This window comes from Colossoma macropomum, unplaced genomic scaffold, assembly GCF_904425465.1.
Source record: "Colossoma macropomum unplaced genomic scaffold, Colossoma_macropomum, whole genome shotgun sequence".
Taxonomy (NCBI): domain Eukaryota; kingdom Metazoa; phylum Chordata; class Actinopteri; order Characiformes; family Serrasalmidae; genus Colossoma; species Colossoma macropomum.
In genome coordinates, this window is record NW_023494785.1 from 41,972,004 (window position 1) to 41,992,934 (window position 20,931).

The following is a 20,931-nucleotide window of genomic DNA, read 5'->3' on the forward strand; positions in this document are numbered from 1 at the left end:
TGAGGAGGAAGTGTTGAGACAGCAATATGAGGGGATGATGAGGAAGAACTTCTCAGAGCGCAGTTGTTTCTGAGAGAGAGAGCAGTCTTCTTCTTCTTTTCTGGCATAGATTAGCTACGTTCACACAGGCTGGCTAGAGTGCGAAGGCAGGCTTGCTGCAGGAGTTACATTAGTGTCTTTTGTCACCGAGGGCCGAGGACTGAGCCAGGACAGCGAAACAGAGGGACGGACAGCCATGGCGAGTGAGAAAGTGACTGAGGTGGAGATGGAGAAGATCAGCCCGGCGGAAAGGAAAGAGAATGATTATGTAGAGAAAGGCGAACTGCGAGAGACTAAAGGTAAAACAGGTTAAGACACCTGAAACTCATCATTAAAACTGACACCATTACAGCACTGAGGTGGTCAAACGTTACTCTTCAGCTATTTGGGTCAACAGGTCCTGAAATTTTGATTAAAGTGAGAGAATCTAATAGTAGAAGCTGTAAAATCAAAGCTTATTATTAATTAACTGTCAATAACTATTATAAAGTGCTCAGTAGTTACTGTAAATTATTGCGTATCTGCAGTATTGTACAGTATTTATGAAGTATTCAACAAAAACATTCTTGAGTAATTTCTATGAAATATTTAGTAATTACTGTGAAAGGTTCAATAAATATAACTACTATTAATTATTCTGTACTACACTATGAATTACCCAGCAATTGTAATCACCATTATATCCTGTGATGTATTCACTATCTATTACAAATTATTCAGTATATACTAAAATACTCCAAATATTAGCTATTATGAATAATTTAGTAACTACTTTAATTATTCAGCAAATGCTAAAATACGGTGATTATTAGCTATTATTAATGATTTAGTAACTACTTTAAATATTGAGCAAACACTAAAATACTGTGATTAATAACTATTATGATTTATTCAGTAACTACTTGAATTATTCTGTAAATATTTAAATACTATGATTATTAACTATTATCAATCATTCAGTAGCTACTATAAATTATTTAGTAACTACATCAGGTTATTGAGAAACTCATATGAATTATTCAGTATCTACTATGAATTATTCAGTAACTACTTTAATTATTCAGTAAATACTAAAATACTATTCAGTATTCAGTAACCATTATGAATTATTCAGTATTATTCAGTCTCAGTGTAATTTCTGAGAGTGAGGAATTGAAGTGTGAACTCGGACTCTTAGAGTTTCAGGGGTTAAATAAGTCCCATGAATAATTCTTATTAGCCCAATTACAGCAGCAGCCTCTGTACAGTCAAGTGTTATTCCTGAGCTGTTCAGTTCATGTAGTAAAATCAAGCATGCAGGTCAAAAAATCATTTTATTCTGTGGTCGAAACTGTTGGATGGTACAAATTGTCCCGTTCTTCTGTATCTTGATACGGAGCCGAAATCACACCCAGTTTGTTTCTTTTCTTCCCAAAGCAGAAGAGAAAGAGGTGGAAGGGAAGGAAAAAGAAAAAACAGAAGGAAAAGAAGACAAAGAGAAAGAAGAAGAAGAAGAAGATGATCCTATGTATTCCACACTGAATAATCCAACAGAAGACATCTACAGTTTGACTGAGCTGCCCGGTTCCCCCAAACAACACCAGAGTAAAGGTAACCTTTACTGCAGCACCACTTATTGTATTGATCACTTTTAAAGCGATGGTTTGGTAAAAAAAATGAATTTACACAGTTTTTACCTCTCAGTTCAGATGTAGTCGATCAGCCAAGACATGTTCAGTGGTTTTGCACTGGAGCTAGAAAAACTAATGTAAATAACAAGTGAAGGAAGCTTACACCCTACTCATTAGCATCATGCTAACTGCATGCCTAAATCACCACAGAAGTATCTCAAACAGCCTTGAGTTGTTAAGTGATCTCAAATAGACCTGATTGTGGTTTCTGACAGTGTATGACATACATACATATAAATATATACATACATACATACATACATACATATATATATATATATATATATAGATTGAGTAGGTAGATAGATAGATAGATTAGAATTGTGTGCATTTAATTGATAGAATATTTGACCACATATATGCAAAGGTTTCAAACGGTCACCCTGGTCAAACTGCATGTGCAAACACATCCTCTACAGGGAGCAAATTTAAATATGTAACATTTTTTTCTGCAAATTTTTTCTACTGCATGATCCCACAGCTCACACCTTTCTGTATGGATCATTAGAGCGTTTGTAGAGGCCGGTATAAGTAAGAAAACTGGAAAAAGTCAGCCTGGTGTTCGTAAATCCTTTCAAAAGTCCAGCTGTCTCGGATATCTAAATCAGAGCCTTGGAGGAATAAAAAAGGCCCGAAAGAGGAACAGAGAGTGAGGGGAAGACAGAAGCGCCACAGCAGCAGCAAAACCACATCACACTGCAATATTTCAATTTCTCATAAAACGAGGATGAATCACAGTTCAGTGGAAGCTCTGAGGTTTGGGAAAAGGAGATGTTTTGCTTGAAAAATCAGCAATTTCAGCTAAAAAAATATCTGTGCTCAGTATGCTGACCTCTGAGTGGTCACATTAAAAAAGGATGGCCCTTCAAGCTGTTTTTAATAAAGGCAATGGTTCTATATAGCACTAAAGGGGGTCTTCTACTGTTACAAGCTTGACATTGCAACAATAGCAGAACCCTTTTTGATGCTATATAGAACCATTTTCAAAAAAGGTTATGTACGGAACCATATAGAACGCATTCTAAATCAATCTGGAAAACAATTTCACCAACAATTTAACCCTCGTGTGGGTTCAGGTCATTTTCAATGTTTACTGAAAGAAACAAATGATGTGATTTATTATTATTTCAACCCCAGATTCTTTGCTCATTTTCTGTGAAGAACATATAAAATAACCCATTTTCAGTGTCTTCACTCTGTTCACCCCCCACACATTTATATTAGACAAACTAATTTTCACTTGCACTACATAATGAAAAGCCTACTGACCATTAAAGAACAGGATGACAGAGTATGCAGAGAAACAGATGGACTACAGTCTGTAACTGTAGAACTACAAAGTGCTCCTATATGGTCAGTGGAGCTGATAAAATGGACAGTGAGTGTAGATACAAGGAGGATGTTATAGCTGATTGGTTTGTGTGTATATATATATATATATATATATATATTTTTTTTTGTCTCCATTTTTGTGGTTTTTCAGTTTTTGACATAATTTGAAAACACCTGTTTCCCTTTACACTGTGTGTAAATTTCATGATGAACAGACCAAAAGAAACGACCCAAAACGACTTGGAAAAAATTCTGATTCCATTGACTTACATTAAAAGTAAAGTAGTTTTTTTCCTTCTCCTGTAAAGTTACCATTTTGGAGATGTGAGGTTTTCTTCCAACACCAGCGATATATAAATATATGTATACATGTATATATATCCATATATAGTGGCGATTTCTCCTCGCTAGAAATTCTCTACTATCTTGTTAGTGTTAGCTGGCTTGCTATGCTTACTAATCATTAGCAAACCAGTATACTGGGCATTTTTTCCCAGGTATTCTAGCTCTGTAGAAGCAGGTGCGTCACCACACTCACTGCATGTGTTTCTGCAGAACTCGGTCTGTGTGTCGCTTGGTCATTTAATACAATGTTTTCTTTTCTTGTCATAAAGAAAAAATGTGTCAGCTGGTGAGACAGACGCTCACTGTCTCCAAGGCCAGATCAGACACTGTTTCTAAATGATCCTGTATTTATTTCAGAAGTGTTTTTGTGTGTTTGTTCATTCCAGATACAGTGATGTAAATCAGTGTACATACTTTGTGTTTACAAGCTTTGTTTATTATTATGATATGAAAATTATTATGAAAATGATGTAATATTTTAGGAGCTCTTCATGCAAAATTCCAGGAGGTTCCAAGAGTTCAGAAACGTTTTCATGCAGCCGCACATTTAGAGAAAAGAGGAAAGACGCAGTGCTTGCTTTGAGTCTTGTTATTTTGGTGATTACAAACATGCAAATTTAATGCGCTTAAGTCCAAATGTCCAGTATACTGGACACTAAATGTAACGTTTCCCAGTAAACACAAAAATTAGTTCACGTATGATGTTATTTAGTCATATTTACTAAGTGTTCTGATCAGGATCAACATTAGTCACTGGTGTCACTACATGTCACTGGTGTTATATGAATGTGGTGTAACACCAGTGACGGCGACACCAGTGACAATCTGGGTAAAATGCAACTACTTAAAATCATGATATATAAATGATAATTATTTTGACGAACTTTCAATTAGACAGCCATTAGAGCACATAACACCGGTGACACATAGAAGTTATGAGCTGCCTAATAAGCAAAATTATTAATAAATTCATGAAATATGATGAGTACATAGAGACTAACCTTCTCTTACCTCAACATGCTTCCTCTCTGATGAGCCTCGACCCAAAGAAGCAGTTTAATAGAGCTGAAAATACTATATTAAAATGCAAAATAAGAGTCCTAATAACACCAGTGACCACAATCTCTGTAACAAATAAATTTTATAAATAAAATACATATTTTTTATATAGTGTAAGGTTAACGATGTATATAGTAAACGTGAATCTGTGTACAATATATATATATATATATATATATATTACCATATAGAACCATCTAGAGCACTTTCTCCATCTAAAGAGTCATTCAATCATGCAAAGGGTTCTTTGAGTGTTCCTAGTTCTATATAAAACCATTTTCTTTACTAAAGAACCCTCAAAGAACCATCTTTTGTTGTTGTTCCGTTACCCTGTGTCAACAGAAGAACTCTTTGGTTCTATATAGAACCTTGAGTTCTTCAAATTGATGGAGAATGTGTTGTATAGGGTTCTACATAGAACCTTTTTGAAAATGAAAACAGAGGGTTTTTGTTGTTACAAGCTTGACGTTGTAACAATGTAGCAGAACCCTTTTTGGTGCTGTGTAGAACCATATACAACACTTTCTCCATCAATCTGAAGAACTGTTTCACCATGCACCACTCTTTTAAGCGTGTACCATACAAAAAATGCATAAATCAGGCCTGAGAACTTCCCCCAAAATGGAGCTTGTTGTGTAGGAATTACTGTAATTCTCTGTTTGAGTCATCTTTGTTGATAGTGTTGCCACATCTGTCTTGGATCTGTCTTGATCTCCACCACTTCTGCTCACCGTGTCACCATGCAGTTCTCAGAATTCACACTTCCTAAAAAGACCACAGTGGATGCAGTGCAAGTAAAACAGAAACAGCAGATCTAAACAGCAGTAAAGTACTGAAATATAAAGAAATACCCATAATAACCATGTTTAGAGTAGCTGTGCCTTCTAATTACAATAATACAGGAGGTAAGTAACAAGAGGTTAGTAAAGGCAATGGATATATGTAGATCCAGGAGTTCTATATAGAACCATTTTCATGCTTAAATAGTTCTTTGCAAGGTGAAACAGCTCTTCAGAGTGATGGAGAACGTGTTGTATAGGGTTCTATGAACCTTTCTGAGAATAGCTCTGGGTTCTGCTATTCACTCCTAAAAAACATGGCTCTTCAAAGGTTCTTTAGTAAAGAAAATGGTTCTATTTAGAACTGTGAACACTCAAAGAGTCCTTTGCATGACTAAAGCGTTCTTTGCATGGTGAAAGCGTTCTGCAGATTGATGGAGAATGTGTGGTACATGGTTCTATATAGCTATGAAAAGTATTCTATGTAGCACCAAAAAGGGGTTCTACAAGTGTGTTACAATAGAAGAACTCTTGCTGGTGCTAGATAGAACCCTTTTCAAAAAGGTTCTATACAGAACCATCTAGAGCACTTTCTCAATCAATCTGAAGAATGATTCAATAATGCAGAGGGTTTTTTGACTCTAGCAGCACTGCTGTGACTGATCCACTCAGACCAGCACAACACACACTAACACACCACCACCACATCAGTGTTACAGCAGTGCTGAGAATGACCCACCACCCAAATAGTACCTGCTCTGTGAGGGTCCATGGGGGTCCTGACCACTGAAGAACAGGGTAAAAGGGGGCTAACAAAGTATGCAGAGAAACAGATGGACTACAGTCTGTAACTGTAGAACTACAAAGTGCACCTATATAGTAAGTGGAGCTGATAAAATGGACAATGAGCGTAGAAACAAGGAGGTGGTCATAATGTTATGCCTGATCGGTGTGTGTGTATATATATATATATATATATATGAATGACTTGGAAGAATGACCTGGAAAAACGTCTGGTACCATTGACTTAAAGTAAAGCATGTTTTCCTTTCATGTAGTAACTTTCTGTGAGGGAGCTTTTAAAGCTGGACGTCTGGTTCCTATCAACACCACTGTGAAGAGTTCTGACTCTAGTTTCTCTAGAATGGAGCCTTTCACACAAAACCATTCAGAATGACTTAATTAGTGTTTTACCAATTTAATTATGCAGAAATTCTGAAAAATCTGTCGAGTTTCCCTTTAAGTAATCTCAAATAGACTTGCTCATGTGACACTGGATGTCACAGTGTCGTCTAAAAATTATATATGATACAGATGGCCTGTAGACATCTATGTATATGTCCAACCCCGACACCAAGTGACACACGCTGTAGTGAGTTGGAAGAGAACTGAGGCAGGGCTACTTTGTTTTGTTTATTTGACACACTTACTGAGACCATACCACACTTTATCATGTAATGAACAGCAGGCTAAGCTACAGCTATCACTAAAAGACAAGGCTGGCTCTGTTCTGTCTTCCTCCGGCAAAACAGACCTGTATCTTTTATTTAGGCTACAGAGTCCTCAAGGTGCCTCACAGCACTCACGCTTCAGCCAGAGCATCTAGTAACTAGTAAAGATGTAATAATTCACAAATTATCTGGTTTGTTTTTTGATTCTGAGGCCAAGATTGCATTCAATTTTTGATTCTTTGTGTTAAAACCGTCTTGATTCTCCTTAGCTCTGATTAGACTCTACACAGGGCCGAGTTTCCCAAGAGCATTTAGCGCTTCAGTCATCTTAACCCTTTGATGTCCCCACCAAGAAAAAGGCAATGGAATTTGGTTTTTTGTGTTTTTTTTTTGTTTGGAGCAATAATAAAAACAATTGGTGTTTTTTTTTTTCGTTTTCACAATTTAAAAAATATTCACGTCTACCAAACGGTCGAGATGGAACTTTGTGGCATATATAGTGACTCAAAATGTGCCAAATGGTTGAGCAGAACATTAAAGGGTTAATAACCATTTATCTACCATTTATCTTTGTGCTGAGATGCTTTGAGGAAACCCAGCCCAGATCCGTGTGGCTCAAATAAATAAAAGATCGCTCAGAATAGAACTTCACTGTGAGCCGCGCCGCCCTCTGACAAAATAAACAGCAAAAATCACAAACCCTGGAGTTTATAAACGGCGATAAACAAGAAAAAATCCCGGTCATTTGAGCATGGGAATGTCCACTGTATAAGCCCCGTCCCCTTTCCACTCACTTCACTTTCCTAGGGTGCCCCGATTAGATCATAGACCTCTGAAGTTGTTGGCCGTCATGCCCATATAAGGAAATCTGGGGCTAAGCTGGTTTTCTCTATGGGAAAAATGAACACCGTTTTTGAAGATCCACTATCGCGGCCAGTGGTGAACAGAAATGTTCTGCCCTGTGAACGTTTTCACTGGTGTCACTGGATCCTCTGAACTATGCGGTCGTTAAGGTCTCTGAATATGAATAATGCTACATGCTAAAAGCTAACACTCCTGCGCACTGAGTTGACATCGCCTTTTCACTGACTTAAACTTTAGCCTTTTGCTCTGAGGCCCTTTACTGAAATTATATCTATTTGTAAGTAGTAACTCGAAAGTGCATTATGAAAATATGGAGTAATTGCTCGGCTTAAGCTTTTTGCTTGGCAGTTGCGAGGGTGTTGCTGAACAGTAGCGAGGGTGTTGCTGAACAGTAGCAGTTGCGAGGGTGTTGCTGAACAGTAGCGAGGGTGTTGCTGAACAGTAGCGAGGGTGTTGCTGAACAGTAGCAGTTGCGAGGGTGTTGCTGAACAGTAGCGGTGGCTAGGGTGTTACTGAACAGTAGCGGTTTCTAGGGTGTTGCTGAACAGTAGCGGTTGCTAGGGTGTTGCTGAACAGTAGCAGTGGCTAGGGTGTTGCTGAACAGTAGCGGTTGTGAGGGTGTTGCTGAACAGTAGCAGTTGCGAAGGTGTTGCTGAACAGTAGCGGTGGCGAGGGTGTTGCTGAACTGTAGCGGTTGCTAGGGTGTTGCTGAACAGTAGCGGTGTCTAGGGTGTTGCTGAACAGTAGCGGTTGCTTGGGTGTTGCTGAACAGTAGCGGTGGCGAGGGTGTTGCTGAACAGTAGCAGTGGCTAGGGTGTTGCTGAACAGTAGCGGTTGCTAGGGTGTTGCTGAACAGTAGCGGTGGCTAGGGTGTTGCTGAACAGTAGCAGTTGCGAGGGTGTTGCTGAACAGTAGCGGTGGCAAGGGTGTTGCTGAACAGTAGCAGTTGCGAGGGTGTTGCTGAACAGTAGCGGTGGCAAGGGTGTTGCTGAACAGTAGCAGTTGCGAGGGTGTTGCTGAACAGTAGCAGTTGCGAGGGTGTTGCTGAACAGTAGCAGTTGCGAGGGTGTTGCTGAACATTAGCAGTTGCTAGGTTGTTGCTGAACAGTTAGCGGTTGCTAAGGTGTCACTGAACGGTTACTATGGTAGTTGCTTGCTGTGGTATCCCAGGTGGTTGCTAGATTTTTGCTAAGTGGTTTCTACAATATCCCAAGTAGTTGCTAGGGTGTTGCTTGGTGGTCGCTATGCTTCAACACATGGTTAATAGGGTGTTAAAGGTAATAAAGGGTAATAGGGCGATAAAGGACTTGTATCAACATGACATCAGTTGAGTGCACAAGCCATTGCATCCCATTCATTCCTATGGAAAGAAATCACCTTTTAACAATGATTGTACACGCACTGTGCACTGAATTGACATCCCACGAAAGTAAGTCGACTATTAAAACTTCTTACACTGTTATATGGATGATTCTACTGAACTGGCTCAAAGTCAGAGTTGAAAACACATTTCTGCCTTTAACTGATCTTGGACTTTAGGCTAAAATCCTGTTGCTCTGAGTGACCCTGTACCTTAATTATGTTTATTTTATTAAAAGAAATGACTGAATGACAACAATGTTTTGATTGAACAGGACAGTGAGACCTGATGGCCTGTCTGATGTACTGAGAGAGTTAACTTTCCACATGTTTTTATTTACCTGTTTTTTGTTTTTGCTTTTTTTCCTTTCTTTTCTCTTTGCTCAAAAACATTTTTCTCACTCCCACACTCATGGGGTGGGCTGTGGGTGGCTGTGGGAGGGGGGTTGGGAGCTTCTGAGCTGTGGTTTGCAGGTGGGTGCGTGGACTGGAGGAATGGGGAGAGTTCTTGTTGTTTAAAGCGATAAACAAAAATAAAATAAATAATTCCATTCTGTCACAACTGAGCCAAACTTCGAAGCTTTACCAAAAGTTTCAGTAGTGACCGTTTTGGTAGTGACAGTTTTAGCTCTTTTTGAGCAGAACTCAGAAATCATCATATTTTTCATTAAAGCACAAAGTAGTTTAGCTAATTGCAGACAATCTGACATTTCTCCAAATGTTTCACACTGATTTTCAGACTTTGGGACACATTTAACTTCAAAACAATGGGATCTGACTGCTCACCATGTGGCCACGAGGGACAGGGATGCAGCCTCACTTCCTGCTGTAAAATACAGGGGCGTGGCTAAAATAAGGTCCCGCCTCCAGATTAAAACTCTGTGTTTCAGTAGTGGGACATGTTTTTTTCTAATTTAAAAATTAAACTCATGATAAATCTAAATATTTCAAGCTCACTTTGAAAGAAATCAAAAATATCTTTTTAAAAACAGTTTTGAAAGAAAAAAAAAGTATTATTTTCAAAATTGTAAATTTAGGGGTTAGGGTTTGGGACAGAAACCTCCCAATTAAACGTACCCTAAATGATGATTTTGTATATATTTAGCTTATTACTATCTCTATTAATCGTTTGGGTTTAAACAGATCAGAAGATAATCCTTATAAATATCTACAGTCTGAATACTTCATTATTTTTTACATATCTTTTACTGTGGGAGCGCAGTTTGAACTAATTCAGGAGAATTACCAGCCATGCAAACTGTGGCCTAAAACTACCAAAGTAGCTTTACCACACTTAACAAAGGATGCTGGTATTTTGGAGAGGTTGCCAGTCTTATGGTGTCAGTTTAGTGCACAGCAGTGTTCGCTTATTAGTGTACTGTGTATCGTATTAATGAAAGTATTGTGACTATTCATGATAATTCATGAAGAAAAACTGCTCCGACTGATTTCCTAATATGGGCATGACGCAGACTGCTGAAAGACAGTGGCTTCCACAAAAGATGACACAGGAAATGCCTGGAAGAGGCTTTATTACAGCAAGTAATAACATGTAGTGCACCTACACATAGTAGTCTAGTATGTGTTAAGAGCATTTACAAGTTAATACTTGCGTGTTTACTTCTGCGCTCACTTTGGAGCTTTAGCATTGCATTTTAGGCTAAAAGGATCCAAACAGAGAAAAACAGAGTCTAACAAACTTCAGTTCCTATACTGACAGATGGTAAATGTACTCAGAAGCTCCAGTGCAGTTCTGTAAGTCCTTCAGTACTGATGGAGATTTATCATTCGTACTTTTACTTCTGCTTGAGCCTTTATTACACTGAAGCGAGAACACTTTTACTGGATTGTGGTTTAATCTCTTCCATCCACCTCTATTTTTAGGCCAGACAACAAAAGGGACAAACAGAGCCTGCAGTGTGGTTAGGGGGAGTTCCACCAACTCTTCAAAATTTCTGCACAATGCAGTGGTTGAGATGTCAGTTGTTTAGAGCGGTTTGATGTGAAAGGATTAATTGTAGAGAGACTTACTCAGATGTCTTGGCAGTGGTGGTGGTGATAGGAACCAGGGGTCCTGATGTCCACAACACAAACATAGCCGTTTTAATTACTATCCAAAACCACCAGTGAACCCACACGAGCCTTCTGAGCTTTTATAATGTTGATAATGACAAATTAGTGTTAAAACTGAGAAAGTAATATGTTATATGAAACATACTAAAGGCCAAATCTTCTCAAAGTTATCATAAAACAGTGTCTGAACACTGCAGACTTCTGGCTACTATCACCACCACTGTGACCGTTTCTGATTATAGTCTATAGAATGGAGCATTTCACACCAAACCACTCTGAATAACAGATAATAACAAAAAAAATTTGGTAAGTCGACGGAGTTGCCCTTTAACTCGAATTCCTATCTATAAACGGGTTGCCATAGAGACAAGGGGAGGAAAAACCGGACTCCTGCATTTAAAGGAGCTGAAGAAAGACAATCTCGGCTCCCCACAGAGCAGCACACGACCGAACACAGCCTGAAAGAGTCGGGTTATTAAAGGAGGATTATTTAGTTCAGCCATGTACGTGAAATTTTGTAATTTCGGAAACTACGCCGACGAGAAAGCGCTGGCTGCGTCCAAACAGCAGGCGAGCTCGGCGAGCACGTCGAGCACCGGTGAGAAGGACTGAAAAACCGCAAAAATATATATAAATTAAACCCGCCACGAATTATTAAATCTATATAACACGATATACACACGTTAGCTTTATTTATTTACGCAGCAGCAAAGCTTAAGTTAGCTTATGTTTTTCGACCTCGACGTTCCACCTTAAATGGTGCAGCGGTTCTTTTAAGGTGGAACGTCGAGTTCGAAAAATAGAGGCCCGCGAATTAGGAAACACTCTTGTATCCGCGGATATGTTAGCTAAATGCTAAACTATTTATCTGTTTTTTTTGTGCTCATTTATTTTGTTTAGTTGTTTACAAGAAGACTTTCCGCCCTTTTTTCCCCGTCACCTGCTTTATTTATTTCTGCCGCGGTCAAGCTGCCGAACTGGCCGTTCCACCTTAAATGGTGTAGCAGTTACATTAACCGCGGCACCTTTTAAGGTGGAAAAATAAGAGGCCGGCGAATTAACGTTAGGAAACCAACCTCTTATCAGCTCATACGTTAACCAAATGCTAGCCAACCTGTTTATCTCCTGTTTTTGTGTTTTATTATTTTGTTTAGATGTTCACAAGAAGGTCACTTTGTACCGGAGACTCTGCGTCATTCTCCTCATCATCTGCGTGGTGCTGCTGGCTGTGCTTCTGGCGCTGGCTGTGAAATGTGAGTACAGTTTTATTACATTAATGATTGAGGCAAGACATAAACAAACAGCACAACATACACGAAAGCAAATGGAAAATAAAGACAAAGTGCTTATAAGTGAAAACAATAAAAGATAAAAAATAATAGTTGAAAGGAAGTACAAAGTGTATAAAGTAGAATAAAAATTAAAAGGCAATCAAAACAAAGGACTTGGGTGTTATTCAACTCAGCTTATTAACATCATATCGCAGGAACACGAGAAGAGAAATGGGAACCAGACGCCCCCCTCTAAAAGCTCCCTCGCAGAAAGTTTTTACATGGAATGGTTATGAATTCACTGCCTGATGTCTGAGACGTTGTTTTATGACAGTTTTACAGAAGACTTTTGGCCTAAAATGTATTTTAATCCAAATTTGTTTGTAACCTGGATTTAAAAATCACTGTGTTTGGGTTTATCTGAGATTTTCTGGTAGTTTGTTCCAGTTGTAGCAGCATAACAGTTAAACGCTGGGCTCAATGAGCTGACCTGAGTCCATGGATCCAAAACAATGTTCAGCCTACTAAACTGAGTTTAGCAGCAACTGCATATTCTCTGCCGTGGAATCTTCTCTCATCCCCGACACAGAGACGAGAAACCGATCGTATGTCTGTGTGAAATCATGTTGAAAGTGCTGATGCAAATCTAAAGAGTTTTCAAAATTTCTGTACAATAGTGGTCGAGATGTAAACGGAGTCATTCAGAGTGGTTTGGTGTGAAATGGTTGATTGTAGAGACTCAGATGTCTTTACAGTGGTGGTGATAGGAACCAGGGGTCGCCATGACTACAACACAAATATAGACATTTTATTTACTATCCAGAACCACCAGTGAACCTACATGTGTTTTTATGTGTAGCAATGATGATAAACAGTGGTAAATATATAAAATAAGCTTCCTCTGGTGACTATTTAGCGCTATTTTGATAGTTTGATGCCCTACATGCTGTATTAAATGTATTAAACATGTATTAAAAAATACATTTTAGGCCAGAAGTCTTTTGTAAAACTGTCATAAAACAGAGTCTCAGTCATCAGGCAGTGAATTCATAATCATTTCATGTAGTAACTTTCTGTGAGGGAGCTTTTAGAGGTGGACGTCTGGTTCCTATCACCACCACTGTGAACAGTTCTGACTCTGTAAGTTTCTCTAGAACAGAGCGTTTCACACCAAACCACTATGGAACTACTTTGTTCACATCTTGGCCATTTAATTATACATACATTTTGAAAAACTGGTGGAGTTTTAGTTTTTATACACATTTAAACATAAATAGATGGAAGAAGCAAGTTCAAAAAATCAGCTTTTTGTTATCCTATTTATCCTGATTATATATATATATATATATATATATATATATATATATATATATATATATAAAAATATAAATAGTCATTTTGATTCTATTCTTTATTTAGCTTTATTATTTTAAAGGCCTAGTAAACTGTAAAGTTTTGAAGTATAGGAAAGGTTCTTCATAATCATTTCAATTGTATTTGAAATGATTTTCTCTTTTGCTGTCCAGTGTCCGAAGCACAGTCCAGTCAGCGGCCGACAGTTGAGAGCTCCGTAGCACCAGCGGATTGCAGCCTCCAGGCATGTGAGGCGTTGTTTCCGCACCGCAGCGATAACACAGAAGAACCCCGGCACGGTCAGTCTGCAGATCTTTATATAAAACAAACTGCACCTAAATCGTCACATGGTTTCTGACACTGAATGACACACTGTTACCTGTAAACTTAGACACAAGTGCTGTGGACTGAGAAAATGCTCTGAATATCAGTGGTGAGCCGTGACTATTAGACCATTAGGGCTTTGAACACTTTCCGACGAACTAAATTGGCTTCTTATTTGAATTTTCCGATCCACCTTAAACGGTGCAGCAGTTACATTCTCCTGAAGGTGGAATGGGAAAATTCACTGGCACTCGATTAAACACAGACATTTAAATCTTCTGAAAGACTTTCCATGTTTTACCTAAAGCCAATAACAGACACATCAGCATGTGATTGACCTTGTAGCAGTTTCACAATGACTCTTTCAGTAGTGAGATCTGATCTAGAGCCCGCCAACACTGTTTTCCATTTAAAACAGCCCACTGATTGGCTGTTGTTTGTATTCCGTCTGCAATGTATCTGGGACTTCCAGATGGCCAAGCCCAGGGTCGGCAGCATGTGGTGCTTTATCTGCCCTGTTGTGGCTCCACAGCTGAATTAGATTTGAAGGTAAAAATAAAAATAATCCTCCTTTACAGTAAAATAAAGCTCTGCTGATCGTTCAACACAGTTTAACAGTAAATGATCTTAAACGCTGGAGTTAATGTAGAACTGCTAATTCACCCTTTAACCCTGAAGGTTGGTGCCTAGCTAGTATTGTAAATGGTTCTGAATAGAAGCTCTTGTCAAACATGTACGAGTAAAGCCTGTTTTAAACGTTCTCTTACTTTACAAATAAAAGCACCAACTAAATCGTCCTAAGCCTCGATGCTGATTTCCGGTAGTGCTTTCTCAGATTATCCTGTTGCTTCTTCGCTGCCGTAATCAAATTCCAAATTAAGTAAACAATGCAGTGAGTTCTTTTTCCATCCAACAACATCCCACCTCCATGGTGGCCCCCCCTAGGTTTGTTTTAGGTCTGTGAGAAACACTGATCTTTAAATATCGCAGTAGAGTCTGGTGATGATATCGTACTGTGGGGTCTGTAGTGACTCCCACCCAGATACTAAGTTCAGTCTGAAATTTTATTTATTTATTAGGACAGTAAGGTAGTATGTGATAACCAGGGCCAGCGACCTGGAGGGGAAGAGTCGTGAGCCATCAGCCGGAAGGCTGCAAGTTCAAATCCCATGACTGACCAGGTATACTCGGTTGTGCCCTTGGGCAAGGTACTTAACCCCCCACTGCCCCAGGGGGCGCCAGCTCTGCTGATGACACTGTGCTGCTCCCAGATTGGGCATAGTTAGGCAGCAAAATGATGAATTTCACTTGTAGGACCAATAAAGTATATAATGTGATGATTTAGGCGCTTAAGTTAAAATGGTGTAATTTGCTGAATCATCACTTTAACAACCCCCCCATTGTTACTGCAGAGAATCATGCAAGACTGTGGTGCTCTGAGTGTGGAAAAAGCTGGCTGAAGTTTGACAACAGCTGCTACTTGCTGTCTCGGGCGCGCCTCACCTGGCAGGAGAGCAGGAAGGAGTGCCAGAATTTGGGAGGAGACCTGGTCGTCATTCGCAACGAACGTGTGCAGGTCAGTCAATCAGTCATTCAGCTCTACGTCCACTATTTAAAGGGTCTCCCATTCATGGAAAACCAAGATTTCCTCACTTTTTTGCTTTGTTTGGTAAAGTTTCACAACATACTGTTCACTCACCAGCTGTGAAAGAAAGTGTATGATATGGGCCCTTTAAATGCTCCACTGTTAGTCTGTTTGTGTCACTGTTTTGTCTGATTTCTGTAGAAATTTCTGACTAACAAGGGACTCATGCAGTACTGGATCGGTCTCCACCGTTCAGAAAATCAGGAGTGGACCTGGATTAACAATACCGCGCTAACCACAGGGTGAGAAACAGATTATAACGCAGCAATGACTTTCATAATTCGTTGTATATTAAATCCTGTTAATGTTCAATATTCTAAATATGCAGTAGAACAAAGATTTTAGATTTTTTTTTTTTATAAAAAGTGATCAGATACTTAACTGATTTGATAAGAAACTTGATTATATGACAAAACATTTTAATTTGTACAGCACTGTGCAAAAGTCAAAGAGCACCTTTCACTTATTTAATCACCAGTCAAAACGGCCATTAAGTACAAGTTATTAATTTTCATAAGATATTTCTGAGGAGCAAAACAGGAGTTTGAAAAAATGCTACAGAGAAAATGTGCCTCCTAACAACCACCTGGAAGAGCTGGTAGACACCAAAACTGCCCCCATCAGATAAACAGCACTTAAAGCTTTCATCTCTGAGAGAGAGGAGAAAATCAAGCTGCTTCAGATCTGAAAACATCCACAGGTGTTTCTGTCCATCCTTCCACTGTGAGAAGACGACTCAGCGCTGTGGGTCTGAAAGGATGTGTAGCTGTCAAGAAGAACCTCACTGAGAAAAGGAGACGGACACATCAAACAAAGAAGCTGAACGATGGACTGACCACCCCAGAGTCCAGACCTCAACACCACTGAATGTGTTTGATTACTTCAGAAAATGATCAACCAGCTTCTAAGACTGAACTTTGGAGGTGTGTCTGCAGATTTATTTGAGAAGCTCAAAGTGAGTGAAAAGAATGGAAGCTGGAATAAAGGTGGTGGACACAGTGAATACTGAAACACTTCATATTATATTTAGTTGTTGAGGTTTATGTGTAAGGGCCAATTCCATTTCACCCCTCGACCCTACCACTTAGCCCTACCCCTTCGCTTTGCGTGTTCACGTCTAGGGGTAGGGTGTCCCGATTTTTGTTGAGATAGAGGGGGAGGGTGAAGTGTTCGGGCTACATGACCCTCCAAACAGAGGTTTTTCAGAGAGTCCAAACAGAGAGTTATGAGAAAAAAAGAGACCAAAGAAACACAAAGATGTGAGAATTTTCTTAAAAAATTATTATCTTAGTTTAATATTGTTTGTGTATTATGGTCCTTTTCTTCGTAACAAGCACAAAAAATTGCTAGTACTATGCTGACGTCTTGGTAGCTAGCTGGCTAAATTTCCCGTTCCACCTTAAATGGTGCAGCAGTTACATACTGCTGAACCATTTAAGGAGGAATGGGGAAATTCGAACAAGAAGCTGGTGAGACTTCAGCTTCATATCACTGAAGAATTAGGGGTGGGCGACAATAAATAATTGCCCCCCTCTTTGAAGGCATATGACTCCCTAAATGTAACTAAAGCCCAGCAGTGAGGAGCTGAACTTTACCCTCCTCTGCTGTCACTGCAGACTGGCAGGGTCGCCTACAGAGCAGCGCTGGTAGCTGTTAATGAAGTGATGCTCTTTTTATTTGAGGGTCCCATTTTAGAGGGAAGATTTCAACCACTACAACTTGTTACTCAGTTCCAAGGGGCAAAGTGACACTCGAAAACAAGGGGTAGGGGTAAAAATAAGAAATGAGATTGGGATTAATTTTCTGTTAAAATATATTTTGCTTCTTTTCTTGATGCTGAAAAATGAGTAACTCGTAATTAATGGCCGTTTCGACTGGAAATAAAGTAACCGACAGAATCAAGCGTGGTTTGGTTGGTAAAACACTTACGAAGGACTGGATTATGATTCTCTAATCAAGATGTTTCTTTTTTGGCAGTTATTGGGCCAAAAGCCTTCAGGAGGGCAACTGTGTGTTCCTGAGCGGAGGGAAGATGCCCAAAGGCAACTGGCATAAAAGCCAATGCTCAGTCTACTCAAACTACATCTGCCAGAGAGGTTAAAACTGGAGACATGAACCATCATCTTCCTACAGCTGTTACATCTGCCTTTAATCCAATCAGTTAATCTCCTTTACCTTCCACACATGCAGTTCACACACTATAAGACAGAAATCAACACATGAAGCATAATCCGTTCCGCGATGAGCAATCAAGTAGACATTTCTACATCAGCATTATGAGATGTACAGTAGAATTTAGAAAAATGAGGTGAACTAAGTATATTCATTGAAAGTGGCTTTGTGCTTATTTTAATGATGTCTTTTAATTGCACTAATTTTACAGCATAAAATTGCACTAAATTGCACTAAAATTCTCCTACAGAATGTATTATAAATTTAAAAGAACGCCAGTGTAGCTGCCTTTTAATTAAGTGGTGAGACGTCTTTGTCTTTTTACCATGATTAAAAATCCCACTGTATTGTCTGTGATCTGTAATTTAGTCTCTATGTGACGTGATTTTCAAATATGACGTAGTTGTCATTGAATAAAATACATTTCTTTTACACTTCGGTCAGATTTCAAACGCATTTCATTTCATGAGTGTCCAAATGCTCCTCGTTGTCCACCTCTACGCCCAGAACGCTGTTGCGAAGGATCTGCCAGCACTGCACAGACTTCCTGTCGGGATGCGAGGCGTCTTTCTGTGCTCCTGTAGCGTCCGTCTGTTTGTCTGCGCTGTCGTTCTTCTCAGGTTCCTTCTTTTCTGCTTCCTCGTTTTTGGTGAAGACGTTAGCGTAGCGTCTGATCTTCTGCACAAACTGGTCACTGCGGTCCTCCACTCTGAAATACATTCAAGATTGAGTGATGTGGTCCGATTTGCTAGTAACACATGGTCCATGTGCCGCCCACATTGCTAAAATGACAAAATTCCCATTTAACCTGATGAGAAATTCTTGTCAAAATATATAAATTTAGAATTTGTTCAGTCCAAGGCCGTGCATTACTGTGATTTTAGTGGGTCAGGGGTGACATAATGCTGAGTTATTACTTTCATTACATAAAATACCAAAAAAAGAAAATTATCATTTATAGTTATAATTAATAATACCAACAATAAACAATTCTTCCACCAAGAAATGTAGTTCATTTACACTGTTCCAGGGGTCGCAACTCAAATGTTAAGAAGAGCCATTTTGTCCTTTCAACAAAAATCAAACCACCCTGGGAGCCACAATATTTTATGTCCATTTTACTATCTTGGCTGTAAATATGTCTCAGTATGTGCTGATATGCTAGTGTAATATAATATAAACAAAAACACAGACTTTGCTCTGCTTTAAGCTTTAGCTCAGCTATAGCCGCTTTTCACGCATCTCTGGCAGGAAACTTGTAATCAAAAGTAGAACATTTTCTTGTAAAACGTCTCTCAACGTTAGATTTTTTACGAGGCTGAAGTCACTTCTCATTCGCCAGCTTCTTGTTCTAATTTTCCCGTTCCACCTTAAATGGTGCCTCGGCAGAATGTAACTGCTGCACTACTTAAGGTGGAATGAGAAAATTTGAACAAAAAACAAGAAACTGACTTCAGCTTCGTGAGCTAGACGAGACTGTTGTCTGCGTTGCTATGGTGACCAGCAAGCAATCAAGCACTGCTTAAAAATTACAAGAACTTTCAGTCGCCCATCACTGTACACTGCAGTCATTTCTTCTTTCTACTTTTTAATTTTTTGTCACCTAATAATGAAAATAGCACTATACTGCACTGTTTACCACTGAAGCTTTTGTCTTATACATAGTTTTTGCAAACTAACGAGACACACACTTGTTTTTCCACACTGGGTTTAATAGATCTAAACAAAAACACTGGGTCTGAAGCATGTAAGCAATCCAGGTTACATAATCTTAAGAAAAAAAGCTCCTCATTTTAAACAAAAACGTCTTTACGTACTTTACAGCGGCTTTGAATGCAGCACAGCCAATCAGATTTTAGGACTGGAACCATCCTTTTTATAATACATACATACATCATCTAAACCGCTTATCCTTCTGGGTCGTGGTGGGGTGCTGGAGCCTATCCCAGCTGTCATTGGGTGGAAGGCAGGATACCTTTTTATAATATCCATTTTAATATGATTATTTTGTATGCATGTGAAAAGGCAAACTGTTAGGATAGGATAGGGATAAACATGGATTGATGGGCAGAAGGTTTTTTTTGTAAATTTGCTAGCTAGCAAAGTTAACAGGGTAGCCCAAACCAGCTACTGCAGCATGGCGAAAACTGATCTACTTACATTTTCCTCATCATATTTGCAAGAATTTAAAAGCTTGTGCACTTTTTCACTACAGTGCGTAGCACAACAGCATAAAAAATAAATTAAAAATTTAAAAAAGGGTCTGAGTTTACATATTTTGATAAAAGCTGAGTCGTGAGCTACAGTTTAGGTTGAATGGGATTTTTGCCAGCGTTCTGTAAAGCTTGTCTAACCTCAGAACAGAACTGATATGTGTGGCTGCAGCTTGGACAGGTCAAATGTGCTTGTGTTGGAGATGTGTTGGTTCCTTACCGGAGATACCAGCGTTCTCCCAGGCCATACAGCAAACCGCACACGCCCAGCCTCGGCCACAGACTCCGCGGCAGCCTCTGCTCCAGCATTAGAGTAGTGGCTACAACCTGCACACGACATATTGGAATCTTTTTCATGTGGGAACAATAAACAAACTGCTTTCATGTTACCAACAGTGTTCATTCAGACAGAGTCCAACGGCCGGATTCGCAAAAGCTTTCTTAAGAAAATTGATTTACAATTTATGTAAAAATACCAGATGTTTAAAATATCACAAGTGTCCAGTGTAGGGTTCTCCTTTAGCTGTAGCCAGTCAGCAGCCTGTCCATGTTGTCCACCCTCACACACACACACACACACACACACACACACTAACAGCAGGCCATGTGGGAGGAGAACAGAGTGAAGGACACAGCACCTCCACACTTTTACTCCCTGCAGGTTCACCCAACACCACATGTGTAATATAAATGTGTGGGGGGCTGAACAGAGTGAAGACACTGAAAATGGGTTATTTTATATGTTCTTCACAGAAAATGAGCAAAGGCCAAGAATCTGGGGTTGAAATAATAATAAATTGCATCACGTTTTCTTTTGGTAAACACTGAAAATGGGTCCCACAGACCTGAACGCCACACAAGGGTTATGGCAAACAAGAAGAAGTTCATAAGAATGTTCTTAAATGCAAGTTCTCAAATATTCTCTTAAGATAATCTTAATTATTTTCCTAAGATTTTCACTGTAGGCTGTGTTGCACTTTAC

The 20,931-nt window shown here is 39.2% G+C and overlaps 2 protein-coding genes across 3 annotated transcripts in view; one reads left to right on the forward strand and one right to left on the reverse strand.

Moving 5' to 3' along the window:
• Positions 1–18,173, forward strand: si:dkey-26c10.5 (uncharacterized protein LOC563797 homolog). 2 transcript variants are annotated; one of them, XM_036595373.1, is made up of 7 exons: positions 1–338; positions 1,456–1,629; positions 12,126–12,224; positions 13,769–13,894; positions 15,332–15,495; positions 15,706–15,806; positions 17,542–18,173. In XM_036595373.1, the coding sequence occupies exons 1-7, from the start codon at positions 236–238 to the stop codon at positions 17,663–17,665; spliced, it is 891 nt and encodes a 296-aa protein (XP_036451266.1). In that variant the 5' UTR covers positions 1–235; the 3' UTR covers positions 17,666–18,173. The 2 variants fall into 2 exon arrangements, with proteins under 2 accessions (XP_036451266.1, XP_036451275.1); XM_036595382.1 differs by having other exon boundaries at positions 3–338; positions 1,459–1,629.
• trpv6 (transient receptor potential cation channel, subfamily V, member 6) overlaps positions 17,894–20,931 on the reverse strand; it is a 22,872-nt gene continuing 19,834 nt past the window's right edge. The window contains exons 16-17 of the mRNA XM_036595361.1: positions 20,170–20,276; positions 17,894–18,445 (exon numbers count right to left, since the gene is read on the reverse strand). Coding sequence (XP_036451254.1) covers positions 18,184–18,445; positions 20,170–20,276 — 369 coding nt within the window. The 3' untranslated portion in view covers positions 17,894–18,183. The remainder of the gene's footprint in view (positions 18,446–20,169; positions 20,277–20,931) is intronic.